At 40.7% G+C, this 22321-nt stretch overlaps 2 protein-coding genes across 5 annotated transcripts; both read left to right on the forward strand.

Moving 5' to 3' along the window:
• The first annotated feature begins 899 nt into the window (after nt 1-899).
• entr1 (endosome associated trafficking regulator 1) lies at nt 900-5276 on the forward strand. 3 transcript variants are annotated; one of them, XM_066712960.1, is made up of 8 exons: nt 900-1275; nt 2233-2357; nt 2522-2932; nt 3157-3230; nt 3576-3687; nt 3966-4028; nt 4431-4570; nt 5084-5276. In XM_066712960.1, exons 1-8 carry the CDS (start codon nt 1230-1232, stop codon nt 5175-5177), a joined length of 1065 nt encoding a protein of 354 aa, XP_066569057.1. In that variant the 5' UTR covers nt 900-1229; the 3' UTR covers nt 5178-5276. The 3 variants fall into 3 exon arrangements, with proteins under 3 accessions (XP_066569057.1, XP_066569060.1, XP_066569059.1); XM_066712963.1 differs by having other exon boundaries at nt 2522-2860; XM_066712962.1 differs by lacking the exon at nt 3966-4028.
• A 2561-nt stretch (nt 5277-7837) lies between these two features.
• On the forward strand, nt 7838-21607 carry snapc4 (small nuclear RNA activating complex, polypeptide 4). 2 transcript variants are annotated; one of them, XM_066712964.1, is made up of 25 exons: nt 7838-8035; nt 8432-8588; nt 8893-8933; nt 9022-9127; nt 9403-9437; nt 10205-10345; nt 10708-10833; nt 11007-11085; nt 11350-11431; nt 11860-11961; nt 12433-12505; nt 12707-12871; nt 13120-13270; nt 13365-13471; nt 13940-14034; nt 14612-14706; nt 15056-15141; nt 15978-16427; nt 16793-16882; nt 17145-17355; nt 17851-17921; nt 18159-18215; nt 18394-18418; nt 18524-20274; nt 20802-21607. In XM_066712964.1, exons 2-25 carry the CDS (start codon nt 8441-8443, stop codon nt 20907-20909), a joined length of 4395 nt encoding a protein of 1464 aa, XP_066569061.1. In that variant the 5' UTR covers nt 7838-8035; nt 8432-8440; the 3' UTR covers nt 20910-21607. The 2 variants fall into 2 exon arrangements, with proteins under 2 accessions (XP_066569061.1, XP_066569062.1); XM_066712965.1 differs by having other exon boundaries at nt 18527-20274.
• The last annotated feature ends 714 nt before the right edge of the window (nt 21608-22321 follow it).

The raw sequence follows: 22321 nt of genomic DNA on the forward strand, positions 1-22321 counted from the left end.
GGTGGCATGTCACCATATATGGCTGATATGTATGTTTACATACCTATACATGCAACACCCGAGACGCATATCTATATTCCATACATAGCCACAATATAACCAACATTAATACCATAACTAAATATACACTGTGCTAAACTTATGTTCTTATGTTCTCATAATCTGCTGTCTAAGAGATACGTCTCCTATACATTGAATCAGCTTGTATTCAAAGATACAGCATTCGAAAGCATATTCTTATTATTATTTCACAAAATCAATAATAAATATTTGACAAAATATGTTCATTTCAAAAACAACGTGTTTAATGCATAGAACATGGCTCGCGTTCTTGTAGCGTAGATTCCCGCAGTTCTGGGCAGATCTGCACAATCCCTCTGATCCCATTGGTGGAGCTGCGCAGACCTGCGGACATCTGCGCTACACGTCCGCGACCATGCTTTCATTTGTGTAACAGTTACACGTACGTAACTAAACACATTAAATAAAAGTATGCAGTGTAAAGCCAGTTTAAATCTCACAGACATTTCCCAACATTTGGGGGACACCCCCTTCATAACGTTAATAATTACATAATTTGCAGCTTTTGATTATTCATTATTTTATACGTGTGAGGGTATTATCCGATGTATTAACGGGGCCTAATAATAAGACAAAAAACATGTTTAATAAAAGTTGAACATTATTATTAGGCTGTGCTTTTTATAAAACTGGCTATATCGTCTACAAGGAAAGAAGATGGCTTAGCTTACCAACATACATTTTAATTTGGTTGACAGAGTCTTTCTGCAACATGAAAGTTGCATCTTAAATGTAAGATATGATTATTTCGCGTGATTGGTTCACTCCACCACATCCGGCAGGACCGGAAGTCGTTGTGCGAATCACGTGATCTCATTTCGCTCACGTGATTCAAATCTGACAACATTATTGACAGGTTTTCGCAAAATAATTCTGCTAATCTTTTATGCCAACATTTATGGAATCGGCTTCTTTAGAATTGATCGAATCTTAATGCAGAGGCCATAGCATTTAATTCGCTATTATTGTTTACAAGCAATCAAGTGTGATCATGAATGATTTTAATAACTTAGGTCCAGTTATGTGCTGTATCACTTGAGTGACACCTTATATTTTCCAAATTAAAGCAAATGAACAGGTTATCATAGCTTTCATCGGCTTTACTACTGAGATTAGCTGTGCGTCGCAGGGTGTAACTTTAGCTCAGCATGTCAAAACACACCGGCTCCGCAAAATCTCTCGTAATCGAGGATGGTAAGTCGAGTGGTCTTTCTTTGGTCAACTTACACAGAAGATGCAGACACTTGTGTTGTATCTTTTTCGTCGTGGACGGGGGGGGGGTTTAACGGTAAAGGGAATTAGCCATTGAGACCGGGCAGATGTTGTATTATTACTATTTGCTTCGGCTCGTCTTGTGCTGAATCATGCTTGGTGAACTTGCGGTAGAGCTGCGGTGCAAACGTGTGTCAAATGCAGAAGAGTCTTCGTTTAGAGCAGAGGGTCGTTTCAACTAGACGTCTCAATTAATTAATTAACCTGCTTATTTGACCAATTAAACAGTTTAGTAGGCGTGCAGTGATACAACTAAAAGGGAGAACAGCGCGATTAAGTTTGAAAACCCTGCTTTTGTGTGTAGAGCGATATCATGCCATTACAGTTTTCTGACAAATATCAACAGTAATATTATTAATAATAATATTTAAAAATGTATGAATACTCTTGCTACAAAGTCTCCGAGCTTTTGTAGTTTTTATCTTGTAGGTCCCCTCCCTCTAGTGGTCGAATGGATGCAAGTAATGTATAGCCTATATGACTTAGTCAGCCAATGCTGGGGTTGTGTAAAGTAGCACACAATGTAGTACAGTATGTTGTACATCTGAATTGGATGTAACATTGAAAATAACAGAAGTTTTAAACTTTAGCCTACTTTATTTATATCAGCATAGAATAGATTTAGTAAAATGTTGACATTTTTATTTTGCTTCGGTTGGAAAAGTCTGTTTCCCACTTACACAGCTTTTCAACTACAAGCAGCTTTCTTTAAAATATTGGCCAATTGTTTTATATTTAAAAAAGAAAGAAAATTATGTATATTATGCAGTATTTTACCTGGTCAAATAAAAACTGCTTTTGGCTGCATAACTTATATTTGTTCTGGTTCTTAATAGCTCTGAAGATGCGTAACATGACATTTTAATTGTGTTGATTTAGATGACCCTGAAGAAGATACCGATGAGCTGAACCCTTTCTCTTTCAAGGAGTTTATCCGAAGTAAGAACCAATGCTCTGACCTTAAACAAGACACAGAAGATAAGAAAAGTTACCCATCAAGAAAGGTATAATATGAAATTCTTGATGTGCAGTGCAACGTTTTTATAGTTATAGTTATCATTTATTATATATTATAGTAATCTTAAAAGTACAATACACAGGGTTTATCAATGTATGAGTGGATTATGGATTAGCATTTTAGTTCACAAAACCTTTTCTATTCCTGCAGAAAAACTTTGGCAATGCATTTGTAGTGGAAGAAGGATATGCTTCTCCCAAGGGCTATGACCTCAGCCTGGACATACAGGGGCCCTTTTTCCCAGATCCCAGTCTGCTTTCCCAAGCTCTGGAAGATGACCAGGACGATGAGGAAGACTGGAGTGGGAGCTACCAGCCCTCTGTCATTGAAGAGGCCCATGAGTTTGGACTTTGCAGCACTTTGGATAACACAGCTAGCTATGCACCCTTGTCCTCGGCGTGTGTAGAACAGTCCAAGGCAGATGACTCGTTTGCCTCCTGGGAGCTGGACAGCACTTATTTAGAAGAGACAAAACACTCCAGGAAAAGTGTGGGTAATTATGAGGAGGAGGCATCTGCTGAAGATATCTCGTACCGATCACCGCAGCAAAACTGTGAGAAAGTGAGCATAGCCCATCTAAAGGGAAATGCATGATAAACCTGGAGAGTGAAAATAGTTTGCTTTAGAGTGATTATCACTGATTGGGGGACTTTCACTTAGTAGACCTTTCCATTTACTTTCTTGCTTAACTGTTGCTGAATCAGAGGCTGAGTTTGCTCTGTACTTTTAATGTCATTCTCATCAATTGGGTTAGTTTTAATGAATGTATTTCTGCTCCTTTTAAGCTTAAAGACGAGAACATGCAGCTGCGAAAACAGATTAATGATCTGCAAAAAAAGTCGACATCTGAAAGCCAAAGGTGAGCAACAAAGATGGACTTCATAATCCTAAATGACATGCTTAGAACTTTATAAAAGCATCTGATATGAACACAAAAATGTGGTAGGTCTATATCTTCTATTTCTTGTTGAGGTGATTGTATGGTTCTGAGGGAAAAAATAAATGAAATCAAACCTGTCACAAAAATAATAATACAGAAATGTAATAGCTTTGTTAATACATTAAGTATGTTTTGGGTTGCTTTTGTAACTAACATCACCTCTAAGAAGCCAGTCTCATAAGCCAGATACTGACACGTCTTTCATAATGGGTGTCCAGTTTTGAAGATGCCAATCCAGTCTTAAATCTGTACTTCTTGTGCCAGGGTTATACACCTGATGGATGAGCTGCATAAGAGAACAATCAAAGAAGAAAAAGAAGCACAGGCTCTGGAATCTATGGTCCAGTCAGTGGAACAGAATCTCCAGCTAATGACGGTATCTAGGCTGCTGATCTGAATGTCACGTGAATGCAGTTTTAAGAAAGTTGTAGTTCTCTTGGTCTTACAGGTGCCCAAGGAAGTAAACCACTGGAAAAAAGTATGTAATGCAGGGGGTATTAAACTTATGTGTAGCTCCATTACATCTTGAATGCAGTAGTATACATATAATCATGTTGCTGTCTATAATCATGCCTTTTTGATGCTGAAGAAAATGTATCACTCATTTACTGTGACTCTGTTTGATATGTCACTCACATTTCTCTTTCTTGCCAGAAACGGGCAGTTAAAGCAGAAAACAGTGTTGCCAAATTAAAACAAGAAATTGTACAGCTACAGGTATGACAGAACATGATTTGAAATTATTTTAATTATGCCAATTTGAATTATCCTTAAACATAAGCATACAAAATGTACACGTGCTTCATCGTGGAACACATCATTTGCTCTGAATAAAGGGGTTAAATTACTTGATTGCTCAAGCCATTCCTTTATAATATTTTTGACATAAACATAACTTTTTCTTAATTGTTAACTGAGATATTTCATTATGTAATTTGATGAAACATTGGAATAGACTGGAAAGTACAGAATACACATTGGAACCAAGCTAGAATTAAGAGACATACAACTTTCCTAATTAATTTTGTCTAAACAACTCCCGGGGCAGGGTTTGGATGAAGTGCATGATGGGATATTAATTATGTTAAAATTAATTTTCACATTTTGTGTATTCTGCAGAGTCAATTAGAAGTGTACAGGTCTGAAAATGAGAGGCTACGAGCTGGAGAAACAGCTACATTGAATACAATGAAGCAAAATGCCCATATGGCTTCAGAATATCTCGGCAAAGCTGCCAACAACGTAGAGACATCTATGAAGTAAGGTTAAGTACAATTCTTAAGCTGATGTGTGACAATTTCTTAGTATTTGAAATTCTTTTAACTGCTTACAGTGCTGGAAATTTACAACTGACTTGTTAAAACTTGAAAGATGATTTCACAGTGTGCCAGGACAATCGGCACAGCAATGAGCAAAGGCACGGATTGCAGACAGCTTTGTCAGGTGGACAGGTGTATCCAGGGCCCATTTGAGTGACCCCAGGATATGAATGAGAACAATTAAACGACAGAGTCTAGTGCAATCGGAGGCACTGCCTGAATACAGATGTGGAATTGATTGTCAACCCCTTTTTCCTTACAGTCTTTATATCTATAACTGATATCACTATAGTTTACAGTAAAAACAAAGTAATCCTTTACTCAGATTAATGAGATGGTCTGTCTCTTTTATTACATTTCTGACTAAACATTTGAACATTTTAATGAAAGGAATGAATGGATTTCAGTTTCTTATTATGTAGATAACTTGTTCTGTTTATTTATTTTCCACAGGCAGTTAATGTCTGGAGTAGAAACGCTGTGCCTGGTATCACAACTAGTCAAATCCCTTGATAAGATTTCGGAAATGCAAAGTGAAGACGGGTAAATTCAATTAACAGACTACAAGGAGAAGTCCTACTATGCACCATGAAATAAAGCAATGAAGACCAAGAGAACTGAAAATAAATATTTTTTTAAAGGAGCACTTACAGATTCGATTCCGTTTATTACTAGTTACCACTTGAAACATTTGTCCTAGATTTGCACCTTTTAATATTTGTTTTATTTTTATTTAATGATCCTTTAAAAAAAATACATTGTTGATCTAAATTGTGCATGTTTAAAAATAATAATAATAATAATAATAATAATAATTTATGGTCAATAATTTTACACACACTCTTTCAGTCTAACTCCCCACCGATTTGTGGTAGAAGCTGAAAATTTGGGAACATTTAAAGTCAGACTGGATAGGATCCTAGGATCATTCAGTTATTAATGGACACCAAACGAGCACGATGGGTCGAATGGCCTCTCGTTTGTAAACTTTAATATGTTCTTAAAATAATAAAGCAATGTTCTGTTTTGTTCATTGGGGTGGTTTTGGTAAATTCCTTTATAAATGTATGTGTACATATTTTCTGTCATGTTATTTTACCACACTTTCTACTTATTAAGTGATGAAAAGCTGATGTGAAAAGCATCCTGTTTGTATATACACCAATCAGCCATAACATTATGACCACCTGCCTAATATTGTGTAGGTCCCGTTTTGCCGCCAAAACAGCCCTGACCCGTCGAGGCATGGACTCCACTAGACCTCTGAAGGTGTGCTGTGGTATCTGGCACCAAGACGTTAGCAGCAGATCCTTTAAATCCTGTAAGTTGCCAGGTGGGGCCTCCATGGATCGGACTTGTTTGTTCAGCACATCCCACAGATGCTCGATTGGATTGAGATCTGGGGAATTTGGAGGCCAAGTCAACACCTTGAACTCGTGATTCATCAGACCAGGCCACCTTCCTCCATTGCTCCGTGGTCCAGTTCTGATGCTCACGTGTCCATTGTAGGCTCTTTCGGCAGTGGACAGGGGTCAGCATGGGCACCCTGACTGGTCTGCGGCTACGCAGCCCCATACACAACAAACTGCGATGCACTGGGTGTTGTGACACCTTTCTATCAGAATCAGCATTAACTTTTTCAGCAACTTGAGCTACAGTAGCTCGTCTGTTGGATCGGACCACACGGACCAGCCTTCGCTCCCCATGTGCCTCAGTGAGCCTTGGCCGCCCATGACCCTGTCGCCGGTTCACCACTTTTCCTTCCTTGGACCACTTTTGATAGGTACTGACCACTGCAGACCGGGAACACCCCACAACAGCTGCAGTTTTGGAGATGCTCTGACCCAGTCCTCTAGCCATCACAATTTGGCCCTTGTCAAAGTCGCTCAGATCCTTACGCTTGCCCATTTTTCCTGCTTCTAACACATCAACTTTGAGGACAAAATGTTCACTTGCTGCCTAATATATCCCACCAACTGACAAGTGCCATGATAACGAGATTATCAGTGTTATTCACTTCACCTATCAGTGGTCATAATCTTATGGCTGATCGGTGTATATATGGGCATTTCAATTTATCCCTCAGGAACTTTGTGGAATGAATGGCAACATGTCACACATAAAATATATTTTGGACAGTATACTACCATGTTTAGCATCATGAAAAAGTGGGTCACAGTGCCTCCAGCTATATTGTATATGGCGTCTAATGTCTAAAATTACATACCGTAACAAATTGGCTTAAAAAATGAGGCCAGGGGATCTTTAAGCATTAATTACTCCCACAAATAAGATGCAGGAATGTGAACAAAGCGGGTCACTGGAGCATTATGAAGTTTATAATGCACATTTTGCCACACAGAACCTTTTCTAAACATAGAAAAATAAAAACATGGATTGTGTGACAAAGTAAGTATAATAAAAATAACTTGGTAACTACACGAAGGTTGAAGTATTCTTAGGACATTCAAGGCAATAATAACTATGCATAGTGTTAATAAGAGCAGGGAAAAGCCTTGTTTAATCATTACTGCAAATTCACCAGGGTTCAACAGTGTGGAATCTGGAGGTAAAATAAATCAGGAACACATTCCAGTGATCGCCAAATATGCCAAATCAGTTCTCAGTTGTGTGTCTCAACTTAAAATGATGTAGGAAAACACCTGTGACCATTGGCCTAAGAAGGCTCTTTATTTTAGCTTGGAACTTGTAAAAATGTAAGGGTGTTAAATAAAGTAGGATAATTTCTGTAGGGCATATTCAAATGATAAAAATCTAAATAATAAATGAAGCTAAAAGTTAATATTTAAGTTATTCAATAATTCATGGGCTTTATGCAATTTCACCCGCAGACATTAGCATTACACACAACCGGTTTTCTCGATCCCACAACCCTTTGCGCGCACTGCGTTGAACGTAAAGGCGGCGTTCGGCATCGTTACGTATCGAATACGTTTGTTGTGAGGACTTTTAGAGCAGTTCCACCTTAAAAAGGTCAACTAAATCAAGCCAATCACAAAAGAGAAAATTAGTATACGCAATGCATTGTGGGTTGAAAATTATGTACTATCTTTACCAATGTCCTTGTTATTTTATCCGAATGCAGGGCGAATCATGACAATATATTTAAAATAGTGTTTTTTTAATATTCAAATTCCAACCCAATAGACTGACAGGATAATAAAATGTTGGTTTCCCCCCCCCACCCGCCGCTATTGCATTGTGGGTAATATGCTAATACACGGACTCGGTCCTCTTCTGTAACAAAATATACGATATTATAATACCCAGTCACAAATAAAGTAAACTTGAATTGTTCTGTTGCATATACATTTTGTAAAATTTTCTAATTCGACGGATTCATTTAATGCATTGAGCGGATTCACAGTCCTGGGGAAATTAAATGTGAGTACTTCTACTTGAATGAGAGATGGTGTCAAAAGTGATGGTTTTGATTATAATTGGAAAGTAAAATAAATGTAGTCGCTTGAATTAAACGGTAGCTGCGACTAAAGTGTCACGACATTGTTATCCACCAGTATAATGTGTATTTACATGCCGCATACACAGATATGTCCTACGGTAGCAGCGCTCACATTTGCTCAAGTTGTACCTCAGGTTCTGCCGCAAAGCCAGGTTGTTTATAATGCCAGTGTCGATGTCCATGTGCAGTTTGCAGTTACTGTCATTGTGTGCACTAGCTAATCTCAGAGACAATTCCCTACCAATAAACAGATCGATACCGTAGACACACTGCAGCCTGTTGATATATTTATATTGAACATAAAACATGCATTACAGGTGGGTGCTATGGCCTCCAGAGATCTGCTCACGGAAAGGGAAAGGATCCGGCGAGAAATCGAGGAGTTGGAGAGGAATTTGCGTCCCGGAGCAGAAAGCGCTGAGCTGCTCTCGTCAGACTGGGAGGACTCGGAGGATGAGTTAGAGTCGGAGAAAGGCATTGACCCCTTTTATATTTCTTCATCAACAAAAGCGTTTATAAACATAATGTTGGTCACACAGAACTGCAATATTAAAGGGCACTGGGGGAATTGCAACACAGCATGTGAAATACTTGCCACTCAGTAAAATCAGTAACATTGATCAGTTTATAGAATGATATTGGAGCACTTCACCTTTCTTTAAAACTTTAAAACAACCCATTAAAAAATGTATGTGTTTACTGTCAAAATATCTGATGCTCATTTGTGTTTGTGTCCTGAATTTGCATTTATTGTCACATTGTAACATTCTTCTCTCAGATGAAGATTCCGAAGGCAGTGGACAGCAGTTGACAGGCCTGGTAAATATTCTGAAAATGTATATTCATTAAAATATTCTCTTTGAATATTCGCACAAGGTGCTAGACATCTTTTTATTTCACCCCCCAGTCTAGCACATTGCTGTCTGCTAAGCGGGAGAAGATCCAGCAAGAGATTGAGGAGTTGGAACGCACCCTGGGCCCGGCAGTGACTTCTGCTGAAGTTGTTTTAGAAGGTGATGTGGATACTTACGCTTCTGATAACAGCCTGATCTGCTATTATGTAGCTACTATGAAGCATGAATCTTGTACTCTCAAATGGACTTTCTTGGAAAACCTGTGTATTCAAATAATCGTTTAATGATCATGACTTGTTCATGATTGGGGTGGTTATTCTCTTCAGTTTAAACAAGGACATAGGATGAGTGCTAAGATTTCTGTTCAGTGAAACAGTTTTTTCATAATCCATGCAGGTCATAACTGGTGCCATTTTTATGTGCTTTTCAAACAGATGAAGAAGGTGATGACAAAAGGCAGGTGGAAACAGTAAGTGGACATTTCAGTTGGTGAATGAATGGAAAGTGGTTGTTGTCATGTATGATATGCAATGGGTAACTTGAAATGCATCTCGTGAATCAAACAAGTTGAACAAAAACAAAAGGTTTTTTAATGTAAATATAATTTTGTGTTGTACTTTAAATATATTTATACTTATTTAATCTTCAAATATGTACACTGTCACTGATCAAATACTTAGTGAAATAGATGATGCTCAAAGCTTTTAACATCCGTCCAATACCATGAAATCCATTATTTTATGATACCTGTACAAAATAAAATAAATTAACCTGGAAATGTATTTCATGTTTGGGACTGGAGAGATGATGACCACAACATGTGTAAAGATTTTTTGTGACAGATATCACTCATACATAATATTACAGCAACCAAGAAAATCCCCACATTGCAGCACTGATGTCACACACAGATTATTGTTGTGTGAAAAATTACTTCACTGTCTTCAACTGCCTTCTAAAGTAATTAATAATTACATATTATTATTATTATTATTATTAGTAGTAGTAGTAGTAGTAGTAGTAGTAGTAGTAGTAGTAGTAGTAGTATTATTAATGTTAATAATAATAATAATAATAATAATAATACAAGTATTAACTAAACATGTAGATTGTACATTTACGAAAACCCCAAAGTCTGCTTCAGAGCAGTAGTATAACACCATGTGATGTTCTTGATGTTTTGAAGTGTACTGTTGGTGGCTTATTAGGGAGTTCATGGCATATTTCTGATATCAGAGTGGAGAGGACAGTGATGACAACCTCGGCCTGCCCGAGGACGCGGAGACCTGCCTGCAGATGAACCTGGTCTACCAGGAGGTGATCGAGGAGAAGCTCCTGGAACTGGAGAGATTGCTGGCTGACAACAAAGAGCAGCAGGTTAGAGGCTGAGTGAGGAAGAGAGAGACAACTGGGACAGGTAGACTATGTCCGACAACAATGTGAGGATGAGGGAAGTTTGATTGTGATGAACACAGAATCCGAGGAAATTATTTTTGACTTATTATGAGTTATTGGGGAAGTACAATTTCCTGAACTACAAAGGGTTCACGTGATTGTGGCATGTCTGTGTTGTTTAAGGAATAGATGTAGCAGAAATTTAAACATGTCCCAGATGGGTGGAGTGCCAAGCTCAAAAGAAACCGTGAGATCCAGTATGGGGGTAAATGCAATTAAGTATTTAAGTCTTGCCTCTGTATAAAAAAGCACACCAACTGTAATATCTATATTCCTCCCCACAGAAAGAAATCCTCTCGTATGTCTCTGGACCGCCAGCACCAAAGCCTACTTCACCTGACCTGCCTCCACTGAAACTGTTTCTGGGAAACTTCCTCAAGCCATACTTCAAAGATAAGAGCACTGGACTTGTAAGTAAATAGAAGCTGAACACAGTTATTCTCAGTGATTTCTGACTTATGTGTGCCCAGGAACAATTCAACCCTCTCGCAACTTACTCCGATATTGTTTTTAATTTTTGTATATAGACATTTTGTCCACTGCTGCATGTTCATATGTCAGATCTGTCTTCCTTTAATTGAAGGGTCCCCCTGCCAACCCAGAGACCAGAGAGAAAATGTCACAGGGGGTTAAACCTTTTGAGGATTTGGTAGTAAAAAAATGTAAGTTTTCACAAAACATCTGTTTTTCTTTCTTTGGCAAGCCAGCATTTGTGTGTAACTAGTTCTTTCAAATGGGGATTTGTGTTACTAAGGAAAAATCTAAGGAAGACCTGTGTCTAATTAGATTAGAATGGAATTAGAATGGGGACGTTAATCAGTTGGTTGTGCAGATTTAAAGAATAACTGGATTGGTCCTGAGAAAGACTCTTCGAGGGACTGTGCTTAGTCTGAGTACGGAAGTCATTTCTTTACTGTGTTTTTCAGGGGAGGGCTGGCAAAAATCCCTGCTGCATTCAGCTGTCGTGAGAGACCGAATGAAGCGCTTGCTGCAGCCCAAACTCCTGAAGTAAGTACACAGGAATGGTATTCAATACATCTGAACAGGTCAAGAGGCTTAATTGAACCCTCTCAGTGGAGAGAGTGAGATTAAGGTACAGTGAGGGCCAGGGAGCCTAGAGGCATTGAGAGGTTAGTTGAGATTCCCAAACAATACATTTAAGAGTAAGCCATAATTATTCAGTTGGTGGGTGTGTTATTGTAAATCTACATTTTAATGTGAAGAACAGTCATGATGGATAGAAAAACAATGTTAATGTGTTTTTCCAACATATAGCACTAATTAGTAGGTCTTTCCTGCAAAGCTACACCCGCTTAAGTGCAAGTCAGCATTGTTTATCTACTCCTTAGTACAAAATGGATTTTGTAGGTAAAAAGACAGACAAGGATGGATATTTGGATTTTCAAAGACCTCAGTATGTGTTGTTTGTGTTGAAGGGTTGAGTACATGACCCAGAAAATGTCACATGCCAAGGACATGGAGAAGCAAATTCTGGAAAAGCAAATCACCCAGACGGAACGGGAGATTGAGGATATCAGGTAAACGTGTGCGGCTTGTACTAATTCTGTGATAAATGATACATTCCAGATCTCATAAATACTTTATAGATTTTATACAATAATATAGATGGCTATGAGTGTTCAGCATGCATTGTGTTGTGTACTGGCCTGAACAGTTTTAACATAAAATTACAAAGCATGATGTAGTAACTTAATTAAGCCGTCAAAAATATGCCACTGAAACAGTGTGACGGTCATTGGCTGTTGTAGTTAAATCTAGGGAACATACAGTCTTCTACCTCTGTGAGGTAAAATATTGTTTACTATAATTACAGTCTGTCAATATAGAAAATATTGTGTGTGTATATATACATATACATATACATATTGAAGTTTCAGGCTTTTATTTCCTCCTGCTTAATAAAAGTTGTTCCTGATACATAGTTCTCCTTTTCCACTTGGCCTGTAATGATGAGGCCACAGATCTAGTGTTTTATTTTTTCTTGGCAGTGCAATGTCAGAAGAGCAGCTGTTAGTGGATCGAACTGAAGAACATGACTGGGATAAGATCTCAAATATTGATGTGAGGATTTTGATTTTGGCTGCGTCCACCTGTTGCAGTTCTGTAGCTACATTTCAAGTGCTTTGGTATATTGTAGTGCAGCATAGAACTGATCAGTCATTTAAAATGTCTGTCAACGCACACATGGTTGTGCTTTAGATCCAAGTTTGATCCCAGGGTACTTTTCCATGAATTGTGACTTGCCTTTCCCTGTAACTGCAGTTTGAGGGGACACGTAATGCAGAAGACATTAAGAGATACTGGCAGAACTATGAGCATCCAGGCATCAACAAGAAAGCATGGAAAGAAGATGAGATTGAGAGACTGAAGGAGATCGCAGCCAAACATGACCACTGGGACTGGGAGAGCATTGCGGAGGAGCTGGGGGTAAGCACTTGAGATACATGATGTTATAAGAGGTTTCATCCTATCACTTTTTATTGCACATCTAAACTTGCCTGCTTCAGCTGAGTTCTGTTCATGATCAAATAGGTCTGATCTTCAGTGGAATTATCTTCTAACTGAGGTTTAATTGGTTATGATTTGAGATGAGGAGAAAACTCAAGAGAACATTAACTTGAAGCTCATAGACCGCCAGTGCAGGCTTTTGACCATATTGTTGATTGTCATTGCAGACCAACAGGACGGCCTTCATGTGCCTGCAGACGTACCAACGGTATATTAACAAAGGGCTGAGGAAGAAGTTCTGGACCAAGGAGGAGGATCAGATGCTGAAAGACCTGGTGGAGAAAATGAGGATTGGAAACTACATCCCATACACACAGAGTAAGATTGCAAGACTTGGAATAGTTCTGGAGATCTCGCTTAGCCCTGTACCTACACATACATTTCAGTACTGATCATTTTCTTTGCCTTTCAGTATCATACTTCATGGAAGGGAGGGAAGCAACGCAGCTTGTTTATCGCTGGACACAGTGTCTGGATCCCTCCTTGAAGAAAGGCCACTGGTCAAAGGAGGAAGACGAGGTGTGTAACGCTTTCTGTGTAATGGGGAGAAAAAATCTCGAACATATTATTGGCTTTGAAGAGGAACACCTAGTCTAGTCACTTGCCACTGTCTTAGTGATAAAGTGGATTTTTTCCGATTGAATTTAGACATTGTCTTTCAAATACAGATAACTGTGAATTTGCTCATCTCAGATGGTGTTCGGCAATGCCAGTTACCACTGACTAAAAGGTCTCAAACTTGAAAGTAGTGTCTTCTCCTTTACATTGACAACAGCAGTTGCTTACGTGCTTATTCCTGTCACGCTTCTCTGTCCACTCGCTGGATGTTCCTGTGCTGTGGTTACTGTCATGTGTGAGACGGGTGCTCTGGGTGGTTGCAGAGCACTGTTCTCGAGCTGGCTGTTCATCATCGGTTTGTTTTTGTTTCGGTTGGGGCAGCATGGGGATGGGAAAGTGTAAATGTGTATCACTGCTTTTCTCTTGTAGATGTTGTTGAAAGCTGTGGCTAAATACGGCACTCGAGACTGGTGGAAGATTCGAGATGAAGTACCTGGAAGAAGTGATTCTCAGTGTCGTGACAGGTAGGATCTGAAACAGGTCTACCCTCATGCTGAATAGGACAAAATGGTTCCCTTTGCTTCAGGCATTGACGCAAACTATTAAACAGTATTTCCCTGTGCTGGCTGGCTGTATCACACTGTCAGACATGTGCAGATTCTCAGCCCTGATACTTCCTGTTATCCAGCAGATGAATGTGTGGATTTTGCTTTAAGATACAGCTTCCCTTTCTGGAGCCGAGACAGGATCATATTCCGTAAACCTGACTGAGATGTCTCTAATAGAAATTAAACATTTCAGTATGAACAGTACAAAATAGACAGCTGTGTATTGTTTTAAGATAAACCACCATCTACATCTCTGTCACTACAATCTCAGGGACAATAATAGTGCTATGTATCTCTAGGTCTACAGTGATATACATATGTTTTCACTTTAAGTAAATTAGGCCATCAGGAAATTGATTAGGTTCTCCGGTAGGAAAAGTTTTATCTCTTGCCCCTGAAGAGTAAACTAGAATGTGGGTTTTGTATCAGGAACCTGGATGAAGTGGTTTTTAAGTATGGACAGATGGTTGGATTCTGGCACTATTTGTTTAAGGTACGTCGACTGTCTGAGTGAAGATGTGAAGAAAGGCAAGTGGAGCCCAGAGGAGGAAACAAAGCTCATAATGCTGGTGCAGAAATATGGTGCTGGTAAGTACATGCTGCTAAACCTGTTCAAAAAGGCAATAGAGGTCGATCATCATCTTTTGCAGTCTGATTTATGTAAATAAATCATTACATTTATATTTGTAGCGGCACAGAGACTGGAAACATCATACATTTATGTTAACCACTTAATTCCTTTGCAACCAACGTCTTACGTGACCCCCTGTTGAAATTCAGGCTGTTAGTGTGTTTTTCTGATGCGCTCATTTTACTTTGTGCATTCCTTCACTGCTGGTGTGTTTTGATTAATTTGTCACATCCTTTTGCACATGGCTATGCTTCTGTGCCATACATTTGCGGTGGTGTTTTATCAATGGTTTGCTCTTCTTTGCAGGACGCTGGGCTAAAATTGCATCAGAGATGGAAAACAGGGTAGATTCCCAGTGTATGCAGAAATGGAAAAGCTTAAGAGGCCCCAAGGTGAGGCTGTTTGCAATGTTATAGCCTTTATAGATCCTGAAGGATAAGATTGAATGGAAAACATATTTCCAGTTCATAGCTATCTTAATATGTAGTAGCATGCCTTAAGGATGGATAAGACTGTACAATGGCTGTCATTGACAAGGCTGTTGTTGTGCACTGTGGTGACATGTCGAAGGATTGTCAGTCTCATTCTCAACAGTGACTGGATTACACCACTGAATTAAGATGTTTTCACACTACACCATCTAATCCAGGGTTGAGTGGACTGTTTCACACTACATGTTATCAACCCAAGTCCAACACAGTGGCTTGGAGAAAACAGGTTTTACACTCTCCGCCCGATTGATCACGATTGTAATCTTTAACTTTTTAATAACGATTCTGTTTTCTCATGGCACTGAGACACACTTATGTCATACCCGCACTCTGCATGGCAGCCGACAATTGTGTGAACACTTTTAAATTGTGAACCTTGCCGCTGATGTTTGTTTTTTTGAGTAACCCTGTTGCATTTGCATTATCGTGTTTCAACCCGTTCAACCCAATGTGAGCGCTTTGTGTCAGGTAGGAAATCTCAACCCTGGTCCCTAGCAGGGGCGAGTTCACCCCGGCTTCAGAGTCTCATGAAAATCTGTGAGTCTGTGAGTCTGTGAAAATGGCAGTGTGAAAGCACTTGATTTCTGAGTCTCCCCAAGTTCAACTGTTTAGTGTGAAAGCAGCTTTAGATGCTCACAATTTGTGTGGCAAACATGTCTAACTTTCTTCCATCCTAACCTAGAAGAAAGTATCCCAAGGTTGATTTGACAGGTGTTTTGTTTTCCTGTTGACTAAAGAGAATCAGGAAGAGGAAGCCCAGAATCCGGAAGAGGAGGAAGAAGCTGCCACCGGTGCCAAAGGAGGAGCCGCTAAGCTCCGAGTCCGAGGATCTGGAGATGGAGCTGATGAGTAGCGGGGAGGAGAAGGAGCCAGACAGTGACCCGGACGGAGAGAGTGAGGTCAGCGATGAGAAGGACGACTACACCATGCCCAACATCGACCTGTGGATCCCCAAGGGCTCTGTCGCCCCTCCTCATGCTGCGGCCCTCTGCGGCCCCGCCAATAAGTGCAACCCAGCAGATGCCAAGAAACAGCCTCGTTGGACTTCTCTGGGCCGCCTACAGTCCGGGAATAGCAGAGTCCCAGGCCCTTCCCCCGGGATTCAGCACAGTATGGTTATCGGGGGGGCGGGATGTCCGTCTGGAAAGAGCCACAGCACCACCACTCCTGTTGAGCTGCTGGAGAAGGTAACCGCACTGGTCATTCACGGTCCATGTTGTAAAACCATTCGGGACCATGTGTCTTAGGACCTTTTAGTAAGTATAATAATCCAGCAGTAGCAAATACATGTGGCTTTAATAACTGGAGTACTACTACATTTTAAAAGTGTGTTAATATCCATATTAGTGACAAGAAAAGACAGCAGACTCATGCAAAATATGTTAAGCATGGCAACAAAACTGTCTCTGTAAAAGCCAGGCAGTGTTGTTTTGCGGGGAAAGTATCTAGTGCGGCCCAGCACCTCCTATGTGATTGGACAGTGGTGATTTTGACAGGATGGAGTTTGCAATGTTGTGATTAAAACCTGCTCTTCTACTTTTGTTTGTCACAGGCATCCCAATCTGGAAAAAAGATACTCAAAGTCACCTATAATCAACTGAAGGGCCTCTTGAGGCCTAAAACAGCAGCTCGTCTCAAGACAGTAAGTACTTGCTATACGGTAAACAGTGTAATTTTTTCAGTGAATGTTTGTGTGTGCATAGTTGTGTTCCCAGAGATGCATTTGTAAGCCCAGTATATACTCATAATAAAAGAGGATGACCATTACAAATATATCTAAGTAAATCAAAGTATTCAGTTTCATTTGAACCCAGTGTATCAAATAAGTGTCCTTTTCTGGGGCAGAGTTCTGACTAGGAATAGTAGTGATGGCTGCCGTTTGACTGTAGCATGTGTGTCTGCAGCGGATCAAAGAGAAGGAGAGAGAGAAAGAGAAGGAGACGATGGCAGGGAGCACAGATTCCCCCGAGCAGCAGAAGAGGGCCGAGAGGAGAACATTAAGCTCCCATCTCCAGAACTGCAAACTGAACGAGAGCTTGCTGATGGCAGTCACTCCGTGGGTGGGCAGCGTGCTGATGCCCCTGGGCTCGGAGCGCCAGCGCAGGCGCAGAGAGGGTACTGGGCTGGACCGTGACCGGGCACTATGAGCACATGATCCACTTAGTGTATTTCCACTGCCTTTAAGGAAAGTGCATGGCTTCAGTCACATGACTCGCTTCATGTATTGCAAACGCAGAACATACAGCTTACAAACATTCAATGACCAGGATATTTTTAATAACACAAATGCACTGTTCTATATAGAATCATTTGTCTCACTTCACACTTTTTTTTTTTTTTTTTTTTTAAGTGTGGTAAAAGTGGCTTAGAAGTATAAATTACTGTTAAATGCAGTTAAACATTTCACACTATTAAACTTGATATTCCACTTCTTCTAGTTAGGGCTGAAACCAAATGAATAGAGAGAGGCCTGTTTCGAAAAATGTCTTCTGTCTTTAGCTTTGTTTTGTCCGATTTCTCATTTCCCTCCTTTTTCCGTTCCGCCTGGAATTAGTGACTATGCAGCTGGTAACATTGACATGGCAACTGAATGTCTGTTTTTCACGGCAGCTGATGTCATCAGAGAGAAGGCAGAGGAGATCAGCCTCACCAGTACGCCAGTCTTCATGCTGCTTATTAAAGTGAGTAATGTTTTTGTTTATGCGTATAATAGCAAACCCCGTTTTCTGAGAAATGGGTCCACTGGGCCAGTGCTGAGCCCTGGTCTCAGGAGCTGGGAGGCAGCAGTCCTAACCAACGTTTATGTATCTGCCTATTAAAGAAGCCAGTACTGGTAGATGTCACAAAGCAGTGCCAGGATAGGCAAGACACCAGTGTGCTGTAGAGAGCTGAATCCTTTCTCTTCTGTGCCACACCAGGTTTTTAACATTGACGTAGAGGGCTGTAGAAGGGTAATCGAGGAGCGAAAGAAAATGGTAAGCGGTGTCGAAATCACTATGACAGTTTGGAACACAAAATCATTCTTCGAAATGTAAATGAATGTTTCACCAAATATAAAATAATACCAAACTTTAAGAAGGGAGAACTCTTTTAGTATGTTTGTTCATATAAATGTGATTGTAAAACTGATTTTGTTTTTTAAATCTGTTTCAGGAATCCGCCATCTGTAATAAGCCAGGTATGTTTTTGAACATTAAAATTAAAGGCTAAATCTGTGTCAGTATGGTGCAGCTTCGGACATTTTGTTCACTTCCTTTCAAATTGTATTTTTGTTTTCCTGTAGTAGCTCCTGTCGTTCGACCCGTGCAGACCAGAACTCTGCCAACTCCTCAGAGCCGCAGCTGCTCAGCACCCCCCCCTATAAGCAATGTGAAAACAGTGGCCCAAATACTATACGAAAAGCGATCAAGAGAGGCTAGGATGAAGAGTGCTGCTCAGAAAAAGAACATGATAATGTATCCCAGCATTATGATGCCCCAGACCTTCATGATACCACAGCCGTTGCGGCCGTTGTTGCCTTCCCCAGTGGTCACCCCAGGTCCACCTGCGTCGACACCCAGCAACACTTCAGCTGGGGAGGCAAAAAGTGCAGAGGGAAACAAACGATCCATAAAACGATCGCAGCGACTGAGAGAAAAGGCCCAGGTCCCAAAAGGTCCCTCATCTGCTGGATCATCAGGACAGGAGATGCCTACGAAAAATGCACCGGATCCGCCGCCCGTTTGTGTCACGTCTGCTTCTGTAACAGGAAGTGGGCCAAACCCCAGCCAAGTGACTCCAGCTTTAGCTCAGGGCCCCATGTTTCTGTCACCCATTACCTGGATAATGACACCTCAAGGCCTGTTTCCACTGGGGCCCCAGACTGTGATAGGAGTACAGGCAGCCAATTATGCCCAGACTCCTGTCCTCGTCAACCAAAACGGCCCTATGACAGTCTCTCCCAGTTTTGGTCAAACAGGAGTTTCATTTTCAAACATGCCACAGGTCACTGGCAGCTCTGTAAGCCAAGCAGTGTCCACTCCCAGTTCTCTATCCGCCCCCTCACTTTTGCCTGTAGGGCCTTTTCAATCAGCTGGTATTCTTTCCCCTTTTGTTTGCACCCCCACAAGCAGTCCAGCAGGGACAACTTCCATGTCTCCTGTAACCTCCAATCACACGCTGCCTAACCCAACTACCTCAGCAACAAGCACGCTGCCTTCTCCAGCTACCAGCATGGTCTCATCTGCAGCGGTTCCCATGAACGTCCTGCCTCAGGCTGGAAGTCCAGCAGTTAGACCTATCGTGCAGAGCCAAAATGTGATTAATGTAGGCCAGACCACCATCCCAAAAGCTTCTGCTAAGCCTCCTGCGGGTCCGGTACCATCGACTCTTCAGCTGGTGTCTACAGGCCCACACAAGAGAATACTGCTCAGGAAGCTGGAGCCAACCCAGCCCAGTTCCCCGGCCACAGCGACCCCCGAGTCAGCCCCAAAACCACAACCCCCCACCGGCTCCTCGGCTTCCAAAGCAGACAAGACTGCCGTGGACCTCAATCTGATGTTTGTCGAAGAAGTCTCTCAGGTGAAAGAGTGGCTAAAGGGGAAGGGAGGCGTGCAGCTCCCCAACCTGAATGTTGCGCTTCCCTATCTGCCTCCATTCACCTGCAACTTGAAGACGCTCTCCGGTCTTCTCGTGCGCAAGGAGTGCTTGGAGAGGAGCGCCTCGGCCTTGGTCTCCGCAGAGGGAGGCCAGGACGGGAGCCAAGCCGTGGAGGTGGAAGCTATCAGACGCGTGGTGGCCGAGAACCTTGGAAACAACCCCGCCTACCTCCTCCTCAAAGCCCGCTTCCTGTCATGTTTCACACTGCCGGCGTTCCTCGCCACCGTCCCCCCGCCCAAGGGCCAGTCCGAGTGCCCCTTCACGTTCAATTCGGACAGCAGCGACTTGGAAGAGTGTGCCACAGTCCTGAGGGGTGAGGAGAACAAACGCAAGTCTCCAACGACAGAGGACCCCACGGACGAAAACCGGGAATCTGACCTGCGCTGCGAGAATGAGGTAAATTGTTGTAAATGAAAGTCGCTATTCACAGCTGGGAAAGGGAAACAAAAGGTCAGGATCAGTCAAGCAGTGAAAGAAAATTTACTTTTCCTAAAAAAATATAAAGTAGAACAATATAGCCAGAGATTAACATTGTTAAATGACATTCCCCTTCTCCAATTACATGTAAGTAAAATGATATGCATAGTTGGGTACCTTCATTCAATACACTTCAATTAAAAAAGCTACTTTGTGGTAATTTGTGGTTATTATTGTATATAAATAATGCCAGACAATCAAGTTTCTAATCAGTGACTTCCTATATTTAAGTTGTGTTCACTCTGTCAGCTTGGGTACTTGCTTTTTCCAAAACAAAAGGCTAATTTCTCTATAATTATAGCTAAATACGATGGGGTTTGCAGTTTATGAAACCTTATTTCTAAATAGAACTACTCACATTATGTTTTTTTGCTGTTATTTGACAATGTGAGGATTGTCCTTTTGTCACTTTCACCAGCAAAGAGCCTCTGTGTGTTTTTTTCCAGGGGAGACCTGAAGAAGCCTCTACACTCCTGTGCACTGAAGGAGCCATTGCCCACGAGTTCACGGGGATGAGAACGAGAAGAAGGAGCCGTTTCCTTAAAGTTGTGTAAAAAAAAAAGAATAGAAAGAATGAAAAAAGTTGCCACTAATCTTTTTTGCGTTTGTCATTTCCTATCACAGACTTCTGCTTTGTGAACACATGACCAGTGCTCATGTCTGTGAAACAAGAAGTTGACTAGATAGAATTCACAAGTCATCTGGATCAAAGAGGGGTAGAAGTTTCTGACTGAAAAAAATTGAGCGATGATAATGTTACAAAATGCTATGTGAGGCAGCAGTCTTCCAAGATAAACTGGGTGCACTTCAAAATATTTAGTTTTTCCAGTTGAATATATTGGATATATCCAATGCAGAGAGAGTCTACTGCAGTCTCACGACTTTAGCTCTTAAGCGGTGTAATCTATTAGTTGAACACTGTAAATTCATAAGCACTCTTCTGGGATACTGGCATGTTGTATCTACTTATTTGTGTATGTTAAAAGAAACCATATGAAAGCACTTTTGATATTCTAAATGCACTTCACAAAACTGATTGTGTTTGTTGTGGTCGTTCATATTAAAACTGAATAGTACAATTAAGTATGTTCTGCAATTGTGAGGACTATTTCTGTACATGCTTGCAACTTCTGAGTTTCTTACTGCTGTATGTTCAAAGCTTTTATACTGTATCAGTAACAGTCATCACATATGTGTATTGAAAAAGGAAATTATAAGATATTTTTGGAATAAACACCTTTTTTCAGTTGAATTCTGATCTGTGTTAATACTGAAAAACTAGGTATTATTTATACAAAAGAATATATATAAGCATGCATAGTGATGTTTTATATATATATATATATATATATATATATATATATATATAGAAAGCCCTTTCATTTCCAAATTGAGATGTAATTGTCTGTATTTGAGGCTTTGGTTAACTAAAGATTCAGATGTTACATTAAATAGATTCTACGTCCAGGAAGAGGTCTGGTAATAACCTCTTCCTGTGGTGACACCACAGGCTACATTCTATGTGTTGAATTAGCTTTCAGTTTTTGGAAATATACATTTAGGAGATATACACTCACCTAAAGGATTATTAGGAACACCTGTTCAATTTCTCATTAATGCAATTATCTAACCAACCAATCACATGGGAGTTGCTTCAATGCATTTAGGGGTGTGGTCCTGGTCAAGACAATCTCCTGAACTCCAAACTGAATGTCTGAATGGGAAAGAAAGGTGATTTAAGCAATTTTGAGCGTGGCATGGTTGTTGGTGCCAGACGGGCCGGTCTGAGTATTTCACAATCTGCTCAGTTACTGGGATTTTCACGCACAACCATTTCTAGGGTTTACAAAGAATGGTGTGAAAAGGGAAAAACATCCAGTATGCGGCAGTCCTGTGGGCGAAAATGCCTTGTTGATGCTAGAGGTCAGAGGAGAATGGGCCGACTGATTCAAGCTGATAGAAGAGC

Source organism: Amia ocellicauda, chromosome 9 (genome assembly GCF_036373705.1).
Source record: "Amia ocellicauda isolate fAmiCal2 chromosome 9, fAmiCal2.hap1, whole genome shotgun sequence".
In the NCBI taxonomy this organism is placed as follows: Eukaryota; Metazoa; Chordata; class Actinopteri; order Amiiformes; family Amiidae; genus Amia; species Amia ocellicauda.

Excerpts from the sequence above, each read along its gene's own strand:
- entr1 (XM_066712960.1), top strand. The coding sequence starts at position 1,230 with ATGTCAAAACACACCGGCTCCGCAAAATCTCTCGTAATCGAGGATG. Across the intron at positions 3,231-3,575 it reads TCGACATCTGAAAGCCAAAG|GGTTATACACCTGATGGATG; the intron begins GTGAGCAACAAA and ends TTCTTGTGCCAG. Across the intron at positions 4,029-4,430 it reads AAGAAATTGTACAGCTACAG|AGTCAATTAGAAGTGTACAG; the intron begins GTATGACAGAAC and ends TGTATTCTGCAG.
- snapc4 (XM_066712964.1), top strand. The coding sequence starts at position 8,441 with ATGGCCTCCAGAGATCTGCTCACGGAAAGGGAAAGGATCCGGCGAGAA. Across the intron at positions 18,216-18,393 it reads TCGAGGAGCGAAAGAAAATG|GAATCCGCCATCTGTAATAA; the intron begins GTAAGCGGTGTC and ends AATCTGTTTCAG. Across the intron at positions 20,275-20,801 it reads ACCTGCGCTGCGAGAATGAG|GGGAGACCTGAAGAAGCCTC; the intron begins GTAAATTGTTGT and ends GTTTTTTTCCAG.